At 41.9% G+C, this 23,445-nt stretch overlaps 2 protein-coding genes and 2 non-coding genes across 4 annotated transcripts; 2 read left to right on the top strand and 2 right to left on the bottom strand.

Moving 5' to 3' along the window:
• Window positions 1–23: 23 nt before the first annotated feature.
• Window positions 24–95, bottom strand: trnae-cuc (transfer RNA glutamic acid (anticodon CUC)). Its single transcript has one exon. It is a non-coding gene; the product is annotated as a tRNA-Glu (tRNA).
• A 1,719-nt stretch (window positions 96–1,814) lies between these two features.
• mustn1b (musculoskeletal, embryonic nuclear protein 1b) lies at window positions 1,815–4,354 on the top strand. Its single transcript, XM_086198641.1, has 3 exons — window positions 1,815–1,894; window positions 2,030–2,153; window positions 4,001–4,354. Exons 1-3 carry the CDS (start codon window positions 1,886–1,888, stop codon window positions 4,114–4,116), a joined length of 249 nt encoding a protein of 82 aa, XP_086054767.1. The 5' UTR covers window positions 1,815–1,885; the 3' UTR covers window positions 4,117–4,354.
• trnae-cuc (transfer RNA glutamic acid (anticodon CUC)) lies at window positions 2,478–2,549 on the bottom strand. The gene has a single exon. It is a non-coding gene; the product is annotated as a tRNA-Glu (tRNA).
• Window positions 4,355–10,043: 5,689 nt separating the features above from the next.
• On the top strand, window positions 10,044–23,212 carry LOC147267660 (inter-alpha-trypsin inhibitor heavy chain H3-like). Its single transcript, XM_086198631.1, has 22 exons — window positions 10,044–10,203; window positions 10,469–10,498; window positions 10,917–10,940; window positions 11,097–11,251; window positions 11,405–11,509; window positions 11,593–11,755; window positions 12,410–12,520; window positions 12,644–12,772; window positions 12,885–13,001; window positions 13,077–13,245; window positions 13,363–13,488; window positions 13,586–13,767; window positions 14,435–14,620; window positions 14,710–14,846; window positions 14,945–15,105; window positions 15,245–15,271; window positions 15,365–15,415; window positions 15,521–15,634; window positions 20,328–20,529; window positions 20,657–20,829; window positions 21,649–21,760; window positions 21,879–23,212. Exons 1-22 carry the CDS (start codon window positions 10,084–10,086, stop codon window positions 22,015–22,017), a joined length of 2,733 nt encoding a protein of 910 aa, XP_086054757.1. The 5' UTR covers window positions 10,044–10,083; the 3' UTR covers window positions 22,018–23,212.
• Window positions 23,213–23,445: the final 233 nt, after the last annotated feature.

Below are 23,445 nucleotides of genomic sequence, written 5' to 3'. Positions count from 1 at the left end.
CGTTAATCCTTTTACAAAACATGTTCCCTGACCGGGAATCGAACCCGGGCCGCGGCGGTGAGAGCGCCGAATCCTAACCACTAGACCATCAGGGATATATTGCATGATCAATGTAAATGTATTTACATCTCAATTTTCCCACACCCCTTTTTTTTAAAATCGAAATTATAATTGTTATGCACCGTCCTGGCCACTGGAGGTAGCGCTTTGACACTTCAAGAGCAAATTCAGTCTCCATACTGCTCTGATTGTGTGTCTATAAATAGGTGCAGTCCTTAAAGCCTGCTGTAAATACTTAAGTGAGCACAGTGGCTCACATTTAGCGACCAGACTCAGATACATTCTGTTCTGCTGGCTCGCCAGTGATTTCACTCCCCGTGTGACTCAAATGTAGAGATTACGCTGCTTTAACAGTCATTCAAATAACATTAAATAGCAACTGAATTATAAACGAGCCAGTATTCTGATTTCTGATTAGGTGTGTCTCAAAAATGTTCACTACCTCACACTTAGTTTCAACAAGTCAATATTTCCGTAACGTATCCCTCACATATTCATAATATTGCAAAGGACACCAATAAACACGTGGCAACATCAATAGAGAAGGAATTATTTTTCTCTCTGGTTCTAAAAATCATTTTGGTTAACTGCAAAACTGCTTTTCAAGAAATGTCATGATGCTACAGCCCAGGCATCGTAATGACTCTTCGTATTAAATTGGTCTACAGTGACAATTAAATGTATTTATGATCTGAATACATACAAAAGTGCCAGCACTGGAACACATGAACTTACATTCTTGTCCCACAGTGACAAGTTGAAGATCCCTGAGAAGCCACAAGATGTAAATCGTCCCCACACTTTGATTAATTTGTGGTTATGTGTGTCTTGTTATGTGTTGTTCCCACACTTCCAAAGGGTGGATCAGACTTTCATCATGCAGCCATAGATTAATCAAATTATGGGAACCAGTTGCAGCTCAGGGTGAAAAAAATTATAGAAATTTACGAAAGAATTTATATCTTGTGGTTATTAATCAATCAAATTACGGGAACAAATTAGTCCTCGTGCCCCGACATTCCCTCCCTCCATAGTCACTCCATGGCTCCATAGAGGAGGTTTGGAATATTACAGAACACGTAAGCATTTGGACATCTTAAAAAAAAAAATTGTCTCGAAGTTTCTAAATCACAAAGCCTCAAAAATAGAGCTAAATTTCTACATGCAAATTTTAAACCTCTTCAGTTATTTCACAAATTACGTCATGTATGTATTTTCACTGCAATGGATTTATGCATTACAGCCTAGTGACAGAGGGTCTATTACAGGGGTATCTTTTCCTTTTTCCTCTGACTCAGTTTTCTTAGCTTGGCCTCTTGGTTCAGCCCTCATTTTGCGGGTTGATGTGTCACTGGTCTGGAAATGCTTTTTACAAGAACCAAAAACAACATTCCCTCCAGCTTAAATGAAGCTGTAGCGACAAGCAATGAGGTGCAACAGGGCGGCAGATCCCAATTTCCTGTATTGACAGGAACCAGTGCCAGATGGCATCCCAACATATTGATTTGGTCAGTTCTGCCAGAACCGGCAGGGCAAGAGGAGGATGGGGCCCAGAACTTGTTTTGTGTAGTGAATTATCAGCTGTTGGCCTGTAACTTCATCATAGAAGACGGGAGGCCCATTCCAGCTGCACCATCCCTCACGTCACACCTAATAATACACCATGACAACAGGCGGAGTTGAACAGAGGGAAGGGGTCTGACTGGCTCGCTTGGTCTGGACCAGGACTATATATATGTCAAGATTACAGTGGGACAAAGACACACACCAAGATAGCAGCTGGCAACACTTCCACGCTGGAAAGAGACAAAACAGCAACTTAAACATGTCACAGGTAGCTTTGAGTACATGCAAGTAATTCTTGTCAATTTATTGAAATTTAACAAATTAGTGCTTCAGGTTTATTCAGCTTTACTATCTTTTATTTTTTTCTTCTGTTTTGTAAACCATGATTCCTCCCCTCATCTAGCCAGGCGAGGTGATGAAGAAGAAGCGTCCTCCGATGAAGGAGGAGGACCTGAAAGGAGCTCGCAGTAAACTGGGACTGAAGGGCGAGGTGAAGAGTAAGACCTATGAGGTCATGGTGGAGTGTGGTGAGTAAAACACTTTTACTGTTGTTGTTTCCTCTGACAGTGAAAAAGAAGTGACGTTTTTCCATTCTACCGTCATCAGGCTCCTCAGAGAATTTCTTAGTTTGTTCCAGCTCAGCCTGGAGATGTCAAATATCCAGCAGCCTGACAGGAAACATGAAATGTAACTATAAATTTTACAAATGACGTCCGTGAAGTCCAACTTTTGCCTATGGTGAACATTGTACCGAGGTGGAGGTTGGCTGTGTTAAACAGTGTGATCATGTGTGCGTTTTTCAAAGAAAGATTACACAGAAGTCCATGTTCAACTAACATAAGGAGAAAATGTTCCCTGACCGGGAATCGAACCCGGGCCGCGGCGGTGAGAGCGCCGAATCCTAACCACTAGACCACCAGGGAAACTAGCGAGATAAGGATTCCGTACCTATTTAAATACTAATTATGCACACTGATTTACCGTTATATTTCGAGTAAAAATCATTCTATATCATTCATGTGAACTTAAGTTGTACTTATTGCTGCTTCACATAAATAAATGAGACTTATTTGTATTTATTTCATGTACAGTTCGGTTCATTCGACCATTGTCGATGTTGCAATATCATGGCCCATCGGTTACTGTGAACTGAAGTAAAAGTTGAACATTATCCGGGTTTTGAGTGACTGAAAATTTCAACAATTTGAATTTAACTTTTGTGCGTTTTCTCGTCCGAATTAGCCGATAAAACTGGGGCAAGTCACATTTGATTTGAAGGTTTGACTTTGATGTTTTAGGCTTGCCGACCTCCGAAATTATATCGTTATCCAAGGACTCTGAGAGAAGTGGACCAGACTAACAATGCTAACTAATTTGGGTGTTAGGGGTCATTCGTGCTCCACTCTATCTAGAGCTGTGTATACTGCACAAATACCCTTACTGATACACATACTGATACTTTTTTATAATTAAAAAAAAAATTTGGCTTAGTTTCATGGAGGAGAGATTTATCCAGTTTCTTTATTTATTTATTTTTTTGCTTTCAAGCTGTTTTATTGTAAATTAACAAAGGAGGGTATTTTAATCTTTTCCATATTTCTTATGTGCTTGGCAAAACCAAAATACAATGCAATACTTTTCTTTTGAACGCATACATACTATAAAGTGTACAAATACATGTCATGAAAACACTTCTACTCAGGGATGAAATGGGTTATTTGCTATTTTGGCCAAGCAAAACTAGAACTGATCTTCTATAGATTAGAGGTATTATCAATATTCTGGCTTCAATCTGGACCCCCTTACTGGGGTAGGAAGACTTGCATGGTCACCAGGAGGGTCACCAAGCTTAAAGTTGTTGGCAGATCTGGATCGGATCATGTTCAAGAACTGACTGAGGGTTTTGGTTCAGTCATGGTGAACCCCTTTCACATTTGTCTTTGGTCCTTCCTAGGGATTAAATGTGGGCGTACCTATAACAGAAGAAACTGGCCTCATTCTAAAGTCCCTGTCAAAACATTTCTTCTGCCTTGCCCACACCATGCTACACAAACACACACACACACACACACACACACGCACACACACAAACACACACACACACACTGACTGACCTCAGGTTTATTTTGACAACCTTTCAACTTTATTGAACCACACATTGTGAAGTTGTCTCACTGGCTGTTGTTACATGAGAGCCCAAGTGCAGCACACTTGGACTCTTACATGATTAAATATGCATGAGGAGAATGTGATTACAATCTGTGCAAATTGCCAGTTCAGATTGCCACTGCACAAGAAGGCTGAAAGATTTTTTTTTATTATTTTATCCTTTGACCTTTTAACCAGATACATATCTGTCTCCATTTCTGCTCAGAGCGCATGGGCAAAGTGGCTCCATCAGTGTTCAGTGGTGTGAGGACGGGGGCAGAAACGTGCCTGGAGAAGAAGCCTGCTGCCAAAGCTCCTGGAGCCAGTGTGTTCAGCAAGTAGATGCACAGGCAGGAGGAAAATACCACTGGGGTCTTTAATTTCGTTAGGTATTGGTCTTGCTACTTTGTGTGATAAGCTGTTATTACTGGAATTTGAAAGAGACAAAGTTTCAGGAGTCCTTATTGACACACACGTATACTGTCACTGTACTTTGCACAGCGTGTCATTCTCTGATTGGATAAATGTGGCTGATGTGATGTAAATGACAACATTTCTTATTTGTTCTTTTTTATTTGATCAGTTTTGTTAATAAAAGATCGTTATTTCTGTCTTTAAGTGGTTTATTTGACCGTGTCTACAAAAAGAGGATCATTTCTACGGAAAGTATCAGATGTTCAAATGAATGCTTTGCAAATTCAGGTACAAAGTAAATGGTGACAGATGATCTGGTCAAATTAACAACCCCAGATCAATCATCAGATGTGTGTGTTCATACTCTCCTACAATTGAGCTCAACAATTATGAAAAATAAACTGTGAAGCAACCTGCATCAGTAAAAAGACAACAGTCCCAACACACACAGCTATATGATGAAAATGACTCACTGCTGGAGAGCAGAAGTGCAATTTCGACTTTTTCTGATAAGAAAATAATTTTGTTTATTCATCGGGTTCACAGGGGCAACATTGTTAATATGTATCCAGTAGCTGTTTGCTAAAGCCAAACCTGCCTTTGAGGAGCCTGAGCAACAAGTCCATCGGGTTTTAATTAACTCAAAACTCCTCAATCTTTGTGATAGCAACAACAAAGTGTCTCAGCACACAACAAACTGCACTGTCTGTCCCCTCTTTAGAGACAACATGTGAGCAATGTTATGGTCAGTAAATTTAATTTGGCTTAAAAGAGGAGGAAATACACAGCTCTCATGCAGTGGACTCCATCTTCTTACTGTCATAAACAAAACTACTGAAGTAGTCAGTTTCTGTCCTGTAAGCCATTATCAAGTGAAGTTTATCACAATATTCAGTACAACAATATAAATAGTGTAATATTCAGTATGCCTGCATTGAAATTTTCTTTTAATGGTTCCACTTTGACCCTGAAGAAAAACAAACTTCATTCTTCAAACTTCAAATCATTCTGGGCTCAGCTCAGATTCTATCTATCTATCTATCTATCTATCTATCTATCTATCTATCTATCTATCTATCCATCTATCTATGTATATCTATATATGTGTGTATTTATATATACATACACACATTCATATACATTTATATGTATACACACACACACATACTGACCTCCGGGGCATGAGGGAGGACGTGTTGTGCAAGCATTGTGGGGAGAGGGCAACCAAGGCACACATTCTGTCTGGGTGCAAAACAGTACTTACCCAAGGAAGATACAGGTGGCACCATGACAAGGTGCTCACAACACTCGCTAACACCCTGGAGCAAAAGAGACGCGAGACACGCCAACCACATGGGAAAGCAATACCATCAGTCAACTTTGTAAGGGAGGGACAAAAGCCACCAAGACGCAAAGAAGATCATCCTCATTGAACTTATTGTCCCACGGGAAGAGGGCTGTGAACAGGATTTTGGGAGAAAGGGCGCAAATACCAGGATCTCTTGCATGACTGCAGGAGGAAAGGATGGCATGCGTGGTTTTCCTAATTGAGGTCGGCTGCAGGGGATTCCCTGCGCAGTCGGTGTGGAGGATGCTCGCAGCAATCGGGGTGACGGGGAGGGAGAGAAAGACGACAGCTCACAGGATGGGGGAGGCAGCAGAAAGAGCCTCTTGCTTTTTATGGAATAGAAGAGAGGAGATTAGCTGGAAGCCAGGAGGAGTTGATGGGCAGTATCAATTAACCTAGTCCCCTCTTGATGTCTTTGGACTGTGGAGTAGGAGTAGAGTAGGTCCAGCACCACAGTCCTTCAGTGAATTTTCACCTAACAATTCTCCATGAGCAAGCACGCCCTGCAACAGCGTCAATGAAAACCTTCCTTTTAACAGGCATGAACGTCCAGCAGATCCAGGCTCAATGGGGATGGCCTTCTGCTTTGACCGCTTGGGGGGAAAGAGAGCAGGAGAGAAGGGCAGAGACAAAGACAGATAATGGAGGAAGACAGATATAAAGAAGGAAAGAGAGGGACAGAGATAAAAAGGCAGAGAAAGGGAAGAGAATGATGGACAGACGGGGATGTGAGCAATTGGAGCTACGGGTGGCAGCTTGAGCCTCTTCAGGTCTGTAGCCTCCTCCAGCAGCACCCGGGATCTGGGATGTGGGGAGCCTGAAGGGTCCAGAGAAGAGGACGAGTTAGTAACACATATCAGTATGATTTATGTATAACACATACAGGAGGACAGAGCGGAAAGAGAGGAGGAGAGAGAAGCCCAGTGCACCATGGGACATTCCCTGACAGTCTAAGCCTATAGCAGCATATCTAAGGGCTAGCCTAAGCCAGACCTAACTATAAGATTTATCAAAAAGGAAGGTCTTAAGTCTGCTCTTAAGTGTAGAGAGGTTGTGTGTATCCCTGACCGAAATTGGGAGACGGTTCTACAGGATATATTATGTGACCTAGTGCTAGCATAAACAGAGTAAAAAGCACTGGTCCAAGCACAGACCCTTGTGGAACACCACAACTGTCTGTTGGTGCAGCATGCAAACCATTGTGCAGCTGAACTTTGGAAGTCATTGTAATTTAGATATATTTTTCTTTGTCAGAGCAGAAATTGAGTAATTGTAGTAACTGAGGCCACAGGTAATAAAGACATGTATTAATATCTCTGAATTGACTCAAGATGGAACCAGATGAAAATGTCGATACATTTTCTATGGATGGTAAAATCCAGTCTTAGTGATGTTTTTATGTGTGGCTCTAAACTGTGATCTGCATCTAAGATAATACCAATATTTTTAATAGAACAATGCCATGATTTTGGTTTTGTATACATTTGAGCCAGTGTTGTTTTTGGCAGGCATTTTAGATTTAGTTTTAGTCTTAGTCTTTTGGACTAAATGCTTCTTAGTTTTAGTCACAGTTTAGTCATTTCTATCCTTGATAGTTTTAGTCGACAAAAACTCAAAGGTTTTAGTCAAATATCAAAGATTCCTATAAATAAAAGATATATGTGTATGTACTTAATAGGCCTATACAGGTGTTAGAATGAAGCACACTGAAACTGATCTACCTTCAAAGGTGAGTTTTTTCCCCTCTTTTTCTTTCTCTACCTTTTACTTTTATTATTTTGTTGCAGATGCAGACAACACACTGGCACACAATATGAGTATTGTATCATAATAAAATATGATTAAACAAAAAATAAAAGCACACTTGACTTCCATATGAATGACCTTATGACCTACATATTGGCTTTAGCTGCTGTTATTGGTTAAAGCATCCAGGTGTGTTGCTTACATAGGGAACAGCAACAGGTCTGAAGACTACCGTGTTTCCCAGTCCCACAAACATGGGTCAGAGCATTTCACTTGCCACCCGTCCACAAATGGACAGGGGTTTTATTCATAACATGCTAAATTAATAGAAGGGCTGGTTTAAACAAGCCAACATTAGCGGGGCCCCTGGCAGCCCCATTCATTCTAGCTTTGGCATGTAGCACTAGGAAGCGGTCTCTGCACCACGGGGGAGGTGGAACCACCACCACCACCACCACAAAACTTTAGGCTTAATACAAAAAAGAAAATGCATCACAGGGTGGCCTAACATAGACTAAAGCTATGCTTTAATCATCCCTTTTTTTACGACCACCCGACACCGCTGCTGCTGCCATGGTGTGTCTCCTCTGCTGCAGACAGGCCCAGACTTGTCTCTGTGTGTGCATGTGTGTGCTAAAGGTGTGGAAAATAATCGATATTAATCGATGCATAGATGTGCATGTGCGCGATGCGAGTGCATCGGCTCATTCACTGGGTATGATGCAATTGATGGGTGAAATCTAGATTCATCTCGATGCGTTGGTGGGTATCGGTAAAATCCGATGCAAGCGCCGTTTTCTTCATGTTAAACTTCACACCATCTGCTGTTCCCCAGGAGCTATGAATGCACCATCATTATTTTGCGTATTGTATTGAATACGGACGGAAGCCGTGAGGCACAAACAATACACTACGATTAAAACAGCATGGACGTTAGCGCGAACAGCAGCGAGGAAGCTTCTATATTTAATGCACCCGCAACGTTTAAGTCATATGTTTGGAAACACTACGGATTCGCAAAGAAAGACGGAAAGCTCGACAAAACGTCCGTCATTCGCAAAGAAAGCCGCGTTAGGAAGCCGTACACCGGCAGCACGACAAACATGCAGACCCACTTCAGAAGAGTACACCACATCACCGACAAGTATACCGCCACCTCCACGCTTCCCCGTCTAGTTCCTCGTCGGACACCGGAGAAACATTGATTGCACTGTTGAAAAAGTCACTTTAGGTTACTCATTGGGTGTTTTGTTGTTGCTGTGTACTGTACTTTTTACAGCAGTAATTATTGTTTAATTGTTTTTCTCTTTTATTGTTGCAGAACTCACTCAAATCACTGATTCTCAGTGGCCAGTTAGAAAGTCAACTCTAGCAGCTTGGCAGACAGTGTTATGGCCATTGAATGGTTTATTTGCACCATGTTAGGCCGTGCATTAGTTGTTTAATAATTTGTACTGTAATATGACCCGACTAGGACAGAGCACTTGTGTGATGTAGGTTTGGGATTGGAATCCTTTAGGATTTTATTGATTCAGATTCCTTAACAGTTGCAGGTCTGTCTAATCCGTGTAACTGTACAAAACGGAACCCAAAGGACACTTATGGGTTCATTTGGTTCTATTTGTAGACTCAGAATTATGATGGTCCTTGAAATTTAAAAGTTAGAGAACCACTGCTATTGTGATTGCATAGACGATGTGAAAGTGTGAGGAAAGTTGTTGCTGTTTTAAGATGGCAAAAAGAATTTGCATGAAGTGGTGCATAGTAAAAAAGACAAACAGCACTTTTGTTGAATTTACTGCCAAGTGCCCATAAGGAATAAAGCCAAATCCTTTTTGTCATACCATACTGAATTCCATTTTTTTTAGGGCCTGAGCCAGAGGGTACTTCATTTAATTTCTTTTTTTTTCTTTGCTTATTTGCATCATGTTGAATCGCATCATATCGCAACAAATTGCATCATATCGTATCGCATTGATTTGAACTAAATGATTATTGCATCGTATCGCATTGTGAAGAGGGTAAATCGTATCGCATCGTATCGGCAGAAAATTATAATCGTTAAAAGTATCGTATCGCTGGCAGTGCATCGAGATGTGTATCGAATCGTCCTCAGTGCTGAGATTCACACCCCTAGTGTGTGCGCGAGAGAGGCTTTTAGTGCGTGTGTACTGATGATGGGGGCTTGACCATTAGGACAAACAGCTACAGCTGGCTCCAGTCTGATGTTTGAGCTCTTGATTGACATTGCACGCTTGCTATACTTGGCGGAAAAAACGCATGTTTTGAAACTTTGATCATCCACCGACGAACAATTTAGTCTTGTCTCGTTCTCGTCAGACGAAAATGTGTACAATTTTGTCACATTTTAGTCTTTACAGGGCTATGGTGACGTTCGTCTTAGTCTCATTTTCGTCATGGAAAAAAGGGGTCTGACGTCGTCATTTTCATTTTCGTCCAGCGTGACGAAAACAACACTGATTTGAGCAACACAACATATTTAGCTATACCTTGAGTCAATGAGAGCATTAGAAATTATTCGTACTCTGAATAGTTCGTTCCTGTAACTAATTATTACTTTTATGGCATTTTCCCCTTGACCAGAAGGTCTGGGTGTCAGGCAGGTCATTTTGCCAAACACTTGGTTTACTCTGAAGTTGATGTTCTACAAACAGCAGCATTGTGACCTCAGGTCCCCCTCACATTGAGCCCAGGACAGCACACACACCATTCGTCCCTCCCCCTGGGCAGAGAGCTTTTTCTCTGTGGTGAATTCAGCCAGTGTTCAGTCAACTTTGGTCATGTCTGGACAGCTGGGCGTTCAACTGCTGCTGCTGCTGCTGTGGGGCAGCGCCTGTCTCTGGCTGCCGAGCCCAGCTCAGGGGGCTCTGGTCATCCCTGGGGAGGATGCAGCTGTGCAGGTAACTTCACACCATAGTTTTAGTGTAGCTTAACTGTTTAATTTAGTCATTGGTTTGGTTAAAGATAATTTGCCTTTAACGCTTTCATTAGGAGTTTAGAACTTTCTAACATTGACTGCCTTGAAACTTTTCATGTGTGACAAAGAATGTGAATTTCACTGAGTGTTTTTTGTTTGTTTGTTTAACTTATCTTTAAGTAAGAGCAGAGCCTGTTTACTAATACATCATCACGACTGAATGACCGACTGCTGTATTTGTATTCCAGGAGACCAGAAGTCCTGCCAGATCACTGCAGGTATTAGTCAGAACGTGTTGTATGTTTCTGGTACTGTGACAATTATTTTGATGGCATGCGAATACATACACACACACACACACACACATATATATATATATATACACACACACACACACACACATATACATATATATGTATATATATATATGTATATATATGTATACATATATATGTATATATGTATACATATGTATATATATATATGTATGTATATATATATGTATACATATGTATGTATATATATGTATGCAGGTATTCGCATGCCATCCAAAGAGAGAGAGAGGGACAGAGATGCATACATATACAGATGTCGATGTAGATAATATAGATCGACCTAATAGAGTATTCATCAAAGTAAAAAAGATTAGTGCAAAATAAAATTCTGTCCCTTTCTTTCTTCTTTTTTTTTTTACAGAAAAGAAGCACGAATGACGTCACGGTAAGGTGGAAAGGATGTTTTCAATAGTAACTGATGATAATGTTAAGTGAAATACCCACCATGTTGACTCACCTATTAATCCATCTCCCTGCTTATGATAATCATGATGTTCCCCAATGTCCCCCCCCTCTGTCTCTCTGTATCTCTCTCCCTCAGGTGGAGGTACAAAGTGTGATTGTGAAGTGTGTAGTGACGTCCCGGTTCGCTCACACTGTCATGACCTCTAAGGCCCTGAACAAAGCAAACATCTCACAGGAGATCTTTTTTGAAATGGAACTTCCAAAGACGGCCTTCATCACCAACTTTAGCATGTCAGTCCACCCTCCTGTTTCCACTCTATCCATAGTTATCTGTGCGTGGGCATGAGTGTGTGCATTTGTGTGTGTGTGAGTGTGTGTGTGACTTGTTGTGTCCTTGCCTCTTTCCACCATGTCGTCCTCCTTATTTGACCTCATACTTTACAGGGAAATTGATGGTAAGGTCTATGTTGGGGATGTAAAGGAGAAAGAGAAAGCCAAGAAGCAGTATGAGAAGGCTGTTTCTTCAGGACAGACTGCCGGACTGGTGAAGTAAGTCTGACAAGACGGAAATGACTGCAAAAAAGTTCCTAAATGGATTAGTTCAACATAAGACACTTGTGTCCCTATCTCAGGGCGTCTGGTAGAAAGATGGAGAAGTTTTCTGTGACGGTCAACATCGCAGCTGAAAGTGATGTCACTTTTGTTCTGACCTACGAGGAGCTCCTTCAGAGGAAACTGGGCCACTATGAGATTCTGACCAGAGTGAAACCCAAACAACTGGTGCAGCAGTTCCAGGTTGATCCACTTTCATGTAAAAATCCTGCCTCCTATGGTTTCTGTCAGATGTTCTTTTGCTGTACAGATGAACCTTTTAGATTGTGAAGCTACTGTCAATGGCAAACAACAAACTTTTTACCAGCTGATGAAAGCCTGACCCCATTCAGTAAAACACTCCTTCAGTGATTTGCGTTTCTGTTTGGGTAAGGAAAAGTAGGGTTGGGGAAGATCACTACTCAGAGATTTACTCCTCAAGTATTGAGCTTTGGTGGGGGCGGCATGACTCAGAGGTAGATTGGTGTGTAGAAACAGAATGGTTGCTGGTTTGATCCTCACTACCCCCGGTGGAGGGATCCAGGCCCCCACCCCACTCCCATCAAACCTCAACAGATAATTGGGATAGAATATGGATGGATGTTATTAAACTTTGATATCAAATATCATGGTCATCTTCTAGTACACGTTATTAATGGAGCAACTTACTTTGTGCCATAAGAATACCAAAATCAATTCATTTTCAGGGGAGGTCTGCATAGCCAATGAATATGAGTCTTTATAAGTACCTGAAAATAACTGAAAATACAACTCTTTGTGTGGTGTGTGTGTGTGTGTGTGTGTGTGTGTGTGTGTGTGTGTGTGTGTGTGTGTGTGTGTGTGTGTGTGTGTAAACAGATTGTGACAGACATATTTGAGCCTCAGGGTATCTCTTATGTTGACGCCCATGCAACGTTTCTCACAAACGAACTGCTCCCCCTTGTGGAAAAAACCGTGGAAGAAAAAAAGGTACAGCAAACCATCTGTTATTCGATGTGATTCATGGTTCTTTCATTCCAACAATGGGCAAAATGATCTTTGCCAAACCCTAACCCATCAGAACTAGGCTGAATGTTTCTCCTCTCTTTTCAGGCACACATCTCTTTCTCACCAACTTTGGAGCAGCAGAGGACGTGCTCAGATTGTGATGGAACACTGATCGATGGGGATTTTATAATCAACTATGATGTGAACCGTGACAAGAACCTCGGGGACATTCAGGTCAGCTGTGTTATCAGTCATTTACTGTGATTAGACTTTTCAAGAACATCAAATGAATATGTCTTGCACTGTCCATTTAGCATTCTGCCATTAATGGTTCTCTTCCCCTCAGATTGTGAATGGGTACTTTGTGCACTTCTTTGCTCCGCCTGACCTTCCCAGAGTCCCTAAGAATGTCGTGTTTGTAATTGATAGAAGCGGCTCCATGGGTGGAACAAAAATCATGCAGGTAAAAATACTGTTTAAATGTGTGTGCTTCTGAGGCACATCTGTTTCTTTCTGACCTTGCTACTCTTCTTTCTAGACCCGACAGGCAATGGAGTCCATCCTCCAAGACCTTCATGAGGACGATCACTTTGGCATCATCCAGTTTGATGACAGCATAATTCAGTGGAGGGACTCGCTAGCGAAAGCAACCAAGGAGAATGTGGCTGAAGCCACAGTCTACGCCAGGGATTTAAGATCAAGAGGAGGTTTACTGAAAAACTAAGGACTATGAGTTTAATGCTGAAAGTTATTGTCACTCCCTAAAGGAAAGATAAAAGAGTGTCATAAGGGTTTAATTGTATAGTTTTGTGTTGTTCTTCCAGGAACTGATATCAATGAGGCAGTGTTGAGAGGTGTGGACATGCTGGTGAGAGACAGAGCAGCGAAGAAGATTCCGGAGCGAAGCAATGACATGGTTATTTTACTGACTGATGGGATGCCAAACAGTGGTGAGCATGCAGACTGTCTGTCTTACCTGGTAGGACATACTGTCCTTGATAGATACACTTATTCATCTGTTAACATTAATTTGTGCATGTTGTGTAGGTGTTTCTAACATTGGGATGATCCAGAAGAATGTACGAACTGCTATTGGTGGGAACATGTCCCTGTTCTGTCTTGGGTTTGGGAATGATGTGGATTACTCCTTCCTGGATGTGATGAGCAGAGAAAACAAGGGAATGGCCCGTAGAATCTATGAAGCCTCAGATGCAGCAATTCAACTCCAGGTGAGAGACTCAGGCTATCATTGCATTAATGAGCACAATACAAGGACATACATGAAAAACTTAAATAATAATGATTATTATTATTTGCATAGCACTTTTTAAGCTTGATGTGCCAATTGCTTTCCAGTGCTAGGAGAAAAAATAGAATGATAATCAGATATGAAAACAGGAAAGCACAAAATATTTAGATGAAGAAACTAGAAAGACCACATTGTGATTGTCAGAGTAACCTTGACCTTTGACCACGAGGTGTCACTCTCTCAGTTCATCCTTCAGAGCAGAGTTTGCCATTTTCCTGCTGAAAGCAGAGCAGTTCTCTGCTACCCTTGACACACACTTGCAGGTGTGCTCTGCTGGGCATGAGAGATGATAACACAACTACTTATTCAAATGTTGCCCTTTGAAGCTTTAAGCCGTCAGTGCACAAACACAGACAGTGGACATTGCAGTGAAGCAGGAAACATCTGTTCTCCAGCAGCAAAATCAAAAATATTTGCACATTCAGAGATTTTTTTTTTCCATGAAGAAGAAGTTGAGGATGTAAAAAAGCAGGTTATTTCTGTTTTTTACACATCAACCAGTTCATAGTACCATGAATATACGTATTTGTAGTCTGTGTGATTAGACTGTTTTGTTTACTGTAAATGTATGTATGAATTGATTCTAGGGTTTCTATGAGGAGATATCCAGCACATTGCTTTTAGATGTGGGCTTAAGTTACCCTGACAACTCAGTGGACTTCCTGACCACCAACCAATTCGGCCAGTTGTTTAATGGCTCAGAAATCGTGGTGGCCGGTCGGCTGACTGACAGTGATTTGAACAACTTCCTGGTGGAGGTGCTTGCTAAGGGGGTGAGGACAAGAAAAACACACAGGTTATCTATTTTTCTGGTGTTTTTTGCTTTTCTAGTATTGTCTCTTAATTGTTATCTTCCCTGCAGCCTGAGGAGGACTTCCAGATCCAGGGCCAGGCTACTGCTACCGACTGGAATTTGATCTACCCAGATGAGGAGTACATCTTTGGTGATTTCACAGAGCGTCTGTGGGCCTACCTCACCATCCAGCAGCTGTTGGAGAAGTGCATTTTTAAAATAATTTTGTCCAGACTTGATGATGGTAACCATGGTTACAACTTGATGTTAATTAATGTTTGCTGACGTTTATTCTGTCACGCAGAAAGAGTGGTGATCCTGAGGAGAAAGCCAACACCACAGCCAAGGCCGTGGACATGTCCCTGCGTTACAGCTTCGTCACGCCTCTCACCTCCATGGTGGTCACCAAGCCAGAAACTGAGGATGGACCAGACAGTCCACTCATTGCTGATAAACTGACTGAGGGTGAGGCAGCACAGAGGGAAAAAAATTGTACAAGCTTTTCTTAACTGCAGCTTATGCAAAATATAATATGTTTTCAAGTTATAATTTCTCTTGAACTGTAAAATGCACCAACTCTTTTATCTTCATCTGTTTTTGACAGAGCAAAGACAACAGGCAGAAAAAATGGGTAAACTTAAAAAAAACAACAAGCATGATCATATTGCTGGGATTTAATCTACTCTGTACATTACCTTTAATGTTGAAATCTGTGTGCATTCAGTGCATCATTTTGCACCGCCTGTGTATGTCCACGCACCACCCGTATACTGGGGTAAGAATTTCTGGAGTGTTACTCATTTTATAGCCTTATGTTCTATCCTCATTTATCGTATGTATTTTGTTTACTGCTGTCATTATTCTTTGATATTGTTTGCAGTGGATGGAGACCCTCATTTCATAATCGAGCTGCCAGAAAGAGAAGATGCTCTTTGTTTCAACATCAACGATACCCCGGGAACCATTTTCAATCTGGTCATAGACCCAGTATCAGGTGTGAGTCACGTCATGATGCTTTTACTCCTAAGTACTGGGGGGCCTCCGAATTGAAGTGCTGCTTATCAAAATGTGATGCTCTCAGCAGAAAAACACGTAGAATGGACTGAAGTGACGTATAAAATATTTAAATTGGAAAATATTTGCACATTCAAAGATTCTGGATTACACAGCAAAAAGGTTCTGGGTTCAAGCCCCGGCTCCAGCACGGGATCTTTCTGTGTGGATGAGTTTGCATGTTGTCCCTGTGCCTTTGTTGGTTCTTTCCTGGACTCCAGTTTCTTCCCACAGTCCAAAGACATCTAGAGGGGACGAGGTTAATTGAAGTCAAGTCAAGTAAATTTTATTTCTATCGTGCCAAATCACAACAAAAGTTATTTCATGACACTTAACAGGTAGAGCAGGTTTAGTACCACACTCCTTCAATGAATTTACACCCAACAATTCTCCATCAGCAAGCACGCCCTGCAACAGTGGCGATGAAAACCTTCCTTTTAACAGGCAGGAACGTCGAGCAGACCCAGGCTCAATGGGGACGGCCTTCTGCTTTGACCGGTTGGGGGGAAAGAGAACAGGAGAGCAGGGCAGAGACAAAGAAAGATAATGGAGGAAGAAAGATATACAGAAGGAAAGAGTGGGGCAGAGATAAAGAGAGTGATAAATGGAAGAGACTGATGGACAGATGGGGACGTGAGCAGATGGAGCTACGGGTGGCAGCTTGAGCCTTTTCAGGTCTGCAGCCTCCTCCAGCAGCACCCGGGATCTGGGATGAGGGGAGCCCGAAGGCTCTGGAGAAGAAGACGAGTTAGTAATACGTATGAGTATGATTTATGTATGACACATATAGGAGGACAGAGAAGGAAGAGAGGAGGAGAGAGAAGCCCAGTGCGCCATGGGAGATCCCCCGGCAGTCTAAGCCTATAGCAGCATATCTAAGGGCCAGCCTAAGCAGCCCAACTATAAGCCTGATCAAAAAGGAAGGTCTTAAGTCTGCTCTTAAAGGACGAGAGGGTGTCTGCATTCTGGACCGAAACTGGAAGACGGTTCCACAGGAGGGGAGCCTGACAGCTGAAGGCTCTGGCTCCCATTCTACTGTTAGAAATTCTCTGAACCATAAGTAACCCTGCATTCTGAGGGCGAAGGGTTCTGGCTGGATAATAGGGGACTATGAGTTCTGTCAGGTATGAAGGAGCCTGACTGTTGAGGACTTTGCATGTTAGAAGGAGAATTTTGAATTCTATTCTAAATTTGACAGGGAGCCAAAGCAGAGAAGCCAGTACAGGAGAGACATGGTCTCTTCTTCTAGTTTTCATCAACACGTGGGCAGCAGCATTTTGGACCAGCTGGAGAGTCTTTAGGGACTTACTGGTGCAACCTGATAGGAGGGAACTGCAGTAATCCAGCCTGGAAGTGACAAAGGCATGGACTAGTTTTTTTGCATCTTTTTGAAACAGGATGTGCCTGATCTGAGCAATGTTTCATAAATGAAAGAAAGCAGTCCTAGAAATTTTCTTAATGTGTGCATTAAAGGACAGATACTGATCAAAGAGAACTCCTGGGTTCCTTACAGTCGTGGTGGGGGCAAACGTAATACCTTCCAGGGTACCTATCTCATTAGATAGGGTGTCTCTAAGATCTTTTGGGCCCAGGACAATGACTTCAGTTTTATCAGAGTTTAATAAAAGTAAATTATGGGTCATCCAAGTTTTTATCTCCTTGAGACAGGCCTCCAGTTCAGTCAGCTGATTTATTTCATGTGGATGCATTGATAAGTACAGCTGCGTATCGTCTGCATAACAGTGAAAATTAAGCGAGTATTTCCTCATAATGTGACCAAGAGGAAGCAGATAAAGGGTGAAGAGGACTGGTCCAAGCACAGAGCCTTGTGGAACACCATAACTGACTGCAGTAGTTTCAGAGGGGTAGTAGGAGGTCATTGGTAACTTTGACTAGTGCTCTTTCTGTGCTATTATGAATCCTGAAACCTGACTGGAAATCCTCTAATTGGCTGTTGCTGTGGAGAAAGTCACAGAGCTGTTTAGCAGCTGCTTTCTCCGGAATTTTGGAGAGAAATGGAAGATTTGATATTGGTCTGTAGTTGGCCAAAACTTCTGGATCCATGGTTGCTGTTTTGAGAAGGGGTCTAATTACTGCCACTTTAAAGGACTGTGGGATGTTACCAGATAACAGTGACACATTGATCATGTCCAAGAGAGAGGAGCTAACGAGGGGTAGAGAGTCCTTAAGCAGCTTTGTTGGGATGGGGTCTAGAGGACAGGTGGACGGTTTAGAGGAGGAAATGAACTGAGCTCATCAAGGCTAACGGTAGAAAAACTGTCAAAGTGTATGTGTGGTTCTACAGCAGCCTCTAAGGCTTCTGAGGTTATAGGTGCTATGTTGTCAGCTGATGGCAGGAGGAGGTAATTTTTCTCTATAATAAGGACAATTTTGTCATTTAAGAAGTCCATAAAATCTTTGCTGCCCAGGGAAACAGGAATGAAACAGGAATGCTAGGTTCAGTAGAGCTGTGGCTGTCAGTCTGGCTACAGAATTGAAGAGGAGCCTGGGGTTGTTCTGCTCCTCGATTAGTGCAGAGTAGTAGGCTGCTCTGGCTATATGAAGGGCTTTCTTATAGCTTTTAAGGCTGTCTTGCCAGATTATATCTGACTCCTCCAGTTTGGAGGAGTGCCATATTCTCTCTAATTTCTGGGTTTTTTTGTTTAAGCTGTCTGGTTTCTGAATTGTACCAAGGTGCTTGTTTCCTTGGATTTATAGATTTCTTTTTTAATGGGGCAATAGAGTCCAAAGTTGCTCTTAAGGTGCCTGTTGCACTATCAAAAAAATGATCAATTTGGCACGGACAAAGGTTGACAACAGTGTCCTCTGTAACAATGGGACATGACACTGAATTTAGCGCCAATGGACTCGCTACCTTAAATCTAGCTACAACCTGATTAGACAAACATCTGGAAACCACAGTTTTCCTGAGTGGAGTGTAGTTGATTAGTGCAAATTCAAAAGGGATTAATTGATGGTCAGATAAAAGCGCGTTCTGTGGAAATACAACTAGATGTTCAGCTTCAATTCCATATGTTAGGACGAGGTCAAGGGTGTGGTCGGTTCATGAACAGACTGATAGAAACCAATTGAGTCGAGAAGAGAGAGCTCTGTCAAATATGAAGGTGCCTGATTGTTGAGGACTTTGTATGTTAGAAGGAGAATTTTGAATTCTATTCTGAATTTGACAGAAAGCCAATGAAGAGAAGCCAGTACAGGAGAGACGTGGTGTCTTCTACCAGTTCTAGTCAACATGCAGTCTTTAGGGACTTATTGGTTCAGCCTGATAGGAGGGAATGCAGTATTCCAGCCTGGAAGTGACAAAAACCTGGACGAGTTTTTCTGCATCTTTTTGAGACAGCATGCGTCTGATCTTAGAGCTATTACGTATATGAAAGAAAGCAATCCTTGAGATTTGCTTAATGTGGGAGTTAAAGGACAGATCCTGATCAAGGAGGACTCCTAGGTTCTTTTCGGTAGTCCTGGGGGCCAGGGTGATGCCATCCAGGGTACTTATCTCATTAGATAGGGTGTCCCTAAGGTGTTTTGGGCCCAGCACAACAACTTCAGGTTTGTTAGAGTTTAATAAAAGGAAATTATGGGTCATCTATGCTTTTATCTCCTTGAGACAGGCCTCCAGTTAAGTCAGCTGATTGTTTCATGTGGATGCATTGATAAGTACAGTTGCGTATCGTCTGCAAAGCAGTGAAAATTAATCAAGTGTTTCCTAAGAACGTGATTAAGAGGAAGCAGGTGTAGTGTGAAGAGGATTGGTCCAAGCACAGAGCCTTGTGGAACACCATAACTGACTGCAGTGGTTTCAGAGGGGTTATCTTTAGTCAATACAAACTGAGATCGACTGAGAAAATATGACCTGAACCAGTTTGGTGCAGTTCCTTTAATGCCAATGACATGTTCCAGTCTCTGTAGAAGGATATGGTGGTCAATGGTATTAAAAGCTGCACTGAGATCTAGTAAGACCAGCACAGAGACGAGTCCCTCATCTGATGTTAGTAGGAGGTCATTGGTAAATTTAACTAGTGGTGTTTCTGTGCTAATTGAATACTCTAGATTGGCCGTAGGTGTGGCTGTGAGTGTGAATGATTGTCTGTCTATATGCGTTGGCCCTGCGATGGACTGGTGACCCGTCCAGGGTGAACCCCGCCTCTCACCCGAAGGCTGCTGGGATAGGCTCCAGCCCCCCTACAAACCTTAACAGGATCAGCGGTAGAAAATGGATGGGTGGATGGATGGATGGATTTATGACAAGAGGGAAAATGTTGGAAATTGTATTTTCTTGCACACAAAGCAAAATATTTGAATAAGAGTATTACATTTGTAAACCACAGGACACTCTTAGAGCACATATTTTGGCTGAAGCAAATCAAAGATTCTTCCGTCCCTCTAAATTTCATCAAAATCCATTCATGACTTTTTGAATTATTCTGCTAACAGACAAACAGATCATAGGCTTTCTTGATGGTGGCAACACTGGGCTGTTTAACTGTTGTGAACCAAACACCTCTAAGGCCAAGATGGGAGTCAACCTTGGACGCGTTTTTCCCCTCATCATATCAGCGCATTGTATCGTGCAGTTTAACAGCCAAAGACTGATTGAAACTTTATTTCCTCAGGCATTTTGGTTAATGGCCAGACCATCGGAGATAAGATGATTCCTCCTGATGGTAAAATCAACACCTATTTTTGGCGTTTTGGCATCATTCATCAAAAGTTAGGGGTGACACTGGAGGTGAGCACTGAGGACATCTCGATGTTCCAGGATGGCAAACAGATCAAGTTGCAGTGGTCCAAGACAGCCTCCCTCAAAGGAGCCAAGTGAGTGGCAGCGGCGCTATCCTGCAATGTCATTTACATGTTTGGCTTCTTCTCTTCCTCCCTCACCAGCACCTGATCTGTTTTCATGGATCCCTCCCATCATCTTCCCTCTCTCTGTCTCCTCTAGAGTGGATCTTGTCTTGACCAAGGATCGCAGCCTGACAATAACTCTTCGAGATTCAGTCAAGTTTGTGATCCTGCTACACAAAGTGTGGGAGAAGCACCCGTACCACCAGAACTATCTGGGTTTCTACACCCTGGACAGCCACCTCCTGTCACCCTCTGTTCACGGGCTGCTTGGTACAACATGACACACCCACAATGTTCTTATTAGAATTTAAGGTGACTCTTTAGGCCCATGCAAAAAATAAAAGCAGTTCATTGTCATCCTCATGAACTATAAATGTACCCAAACATGTCGCTGTAGAAGTGAATAGCTGTGGTTCAGTGGTGTAGTCTACTTTGTGGTAGTGGTATGCTGTAGTTATCCCTGTCACCCCCTCCCTCTACTCCCAGAAGCACCCTGGGACTACATCTCAAATCCCACATTGTAATCACCAACACATCCTGTACATGTACATAAATGGAGGCCATCACTAAGAAATGGGTCTATATTACAGGATTCTACATAGCTGCAACCCTGAATTATGATTCCAATCATTTTTGATCACACAGCTGTTGCGGTCAATCTACATGTGCTCATCGCTTATAGGAAGAATATCACACTTGGCAATAGCATTTATGTTTTCACAATAAGCATGTAAATGATCCTGCACACTTACTATACCCTCATTGCTATGCAGGCAAAACAACTTTAGATACTTAGGAAGCATTGCAGAAAAGGAGAGACTTTTACATTCAACCCAGGATATTGTGTCCCCTTCAGGGTATATATAATGTATGTTTCTCTTTGTAGGAGTTTCTTTAACCTGTCTACACCCCTTATTGAGTGTTCAAGTAATGTAATGCATTGCTAAACCAAATTCAAATGCTAATCAATATTCACATCATATCAACTGGTAATGATGGCCAATACAGACAACTGACAGCTGTCAAGATCATCCAGAAAAAATGAAAGTCCAGACTAAAGAGATAAGTACTTTCCTCTTCATCCTCTAGGTCAGTTTTACCATGGGATTGAATTTGAGGTCACAAACCTGCATCCAGGTGAAGTACCAGAGAAACCAGACGCCACCATGTATGTGAAAGGGCAAGAGCTCAATGTCACCAGGTACACCAGATACCTCAGTCTTCTATTTCCCAACATGAGCTCTGATATTCTGTATATTAATATCTGTTCATGTGTCAACGTGCTGTTGTAAGCTCACTCCAAATGTCCTGGTCCACAGAGGCTGGCAGAGAGACTTCAGGAGGGATGTGAAGAATGGAGAGAATGTTCCCTGCTGGTTCATTCATAATAATGGAACCGGCTTCATCGATGGAGACATTTCAGACTACATTGTGTCTGGTCTTTTTAAAAGTGTTTAATTTTTTTTTTTTTTTTTTTGCTAACTGTCAGAACAATGTCTGTCCCAGACTCAAATGATAAAATACATGATTGAAATCATAGCTGTCAGCATTATTAACACACATGTACTTCAGAACCTGATTGTTTAGGCAAATTCAGTGTATCCAAATATCAACTCAAAGAGCACAAACCTCCACCATAACCACCTTCCAGGCACCTCCATGTACTCACTATATCTGAAGACAAAACAGTGTAATTTGATGTTAAAAAAAGTTTTGCTCCATCAGGCTGATTTCCTGTAACCACTAGGTGGCACTATGACTTACTCAGATTTAGCTTGTAGATTTATGGCATGTTGACATGAGCTAGTTCACCATGGTAACACTACAAACAAACCCAGAGAACCTCACCAACAAGTTCTCGTGGCTTATGCTTTTAACATAGCCACTGTTTCGTTGCCTGAGCAGTGTGTCATTTATTGTGTTGCTGGAAGATCCAGCCACATTTCATCGTCAGTGCTCTCACTAATGGAAGATGGTGTTTGTCCATAATCTCATGATCCATGGCAAAGTGTACAAATACATGTCATGAAAGCACTTCTACTCTGGCATGAAATGGGTTATTTGCTATTTTGGCCAAGCAAAACTAGAACTGATCTTCTATAGATTAGAGGTATTATCAATATTCTGGCTTCAATCTGGACCCCCTTACTGGGGTAGGAAGACTTGTATGGTCACCAGGAGGGTCACCAAGCTTAAAGTTGTTGGCAGATCTGGATCGGATCATGTTCAAGAACTGACTGAGGGTTTTGGTTCAGTCATGGTGAACCCCTTTCACATTTGTCTTTGGTCCTTCCTAGGGATTAAATGTGGGCGCACCTATAACAGGAGAAACTGGCCTCATTCTAAAGTCCCTATCAAAACAATGCTTCTGCCTTGCCCACACCATGCTACACAAACACACACCATATTACATAAACACACACACACACACACAAACTGACCACCACAAATTGGCCTCAGCTTTTTTTTCACAACCTTTCATCTTCATATAACCACACATTGTGGAGTTGTCTCGCCATTTGTTGTTATGGGTTAGGGTTAGAAATTTGAAAGAGACAAAGTTTCAGGAGTCTTTGTTGACACACTCATGTACACTTTGCAGTTTGCACAGCATCTGATCAGTTTTGTTACTAAAAGATTGTTATTTCTGTCTTCAAGTGGTTTATTTGTCACGTGTCTACAAAAAGAGGATCATTTCTATGGAAAGTATCAGATGTTCAAATGAATGCTTTGCAAATTCAGGTACAAAGTAAATGGTGACAGATGATCTGGTCAAATTAACAACCCCAGATCAATCATCAGATGTGTGTGTTCATACTCTCCTACAATTGAGCTCAGCAATTATGAAAAATAAACTGTGAAGCAACCTGCATCAGTAAAAAGACA

The sequence above is a fragment of the Aulostomus chinensis genome, chromosome 3, assembly GCF_037954235.1.
Source record: "Aulostomus chinensis isolate RoL2024-O1b breed Wild chromosome 3, RoL_Achi_v1.0, whole genome shotgun sequence".
NCBI classification, from domain to species: Eukaryota; Metazoa; Chordata; class Actinopteri; order Syngnathiformes; family Aulostomidae; genus Aulostomus; species Aulostomus chinensis.
This window is presented reverse-complemented; position numbering and strand designations above follow the sequence as displayed.

Bases quoted from the DNA above. Each gene is read 5' to 3' on its own strand.
- mustn1b (XM_086198641.1), top strand. The intron at 2,154-4,000 runs GTGAGTAAAACA...ATTTCTGCTCAG, and splicing joins TGAGGTCATGGTGGAGTGTG to AGCGCATGGGCAAAGTGGCT.
- LOC147267660 (XM_086198631.1), top strand. From the start codon at position 10,084: ATGTCTGGACAGCTGGGCGTTCAACTGCTGCTGCTGCTGCTGTGGGGC. The intron at 13,246-13,362 runs GTTTACTGAAAA...TTGTTCTTCCAG, and splicing joins GGATTTAAGATCAAGAGGAG to GAACTGATATCAATGAGGCA. The intron at 13,489-13,585 runs GTGAGCATGCAG...CATGTTGTGTAG, and splicing joins TGATGGGATGCCAAACAGTG to GTGTTTCTAACATTGGGATG.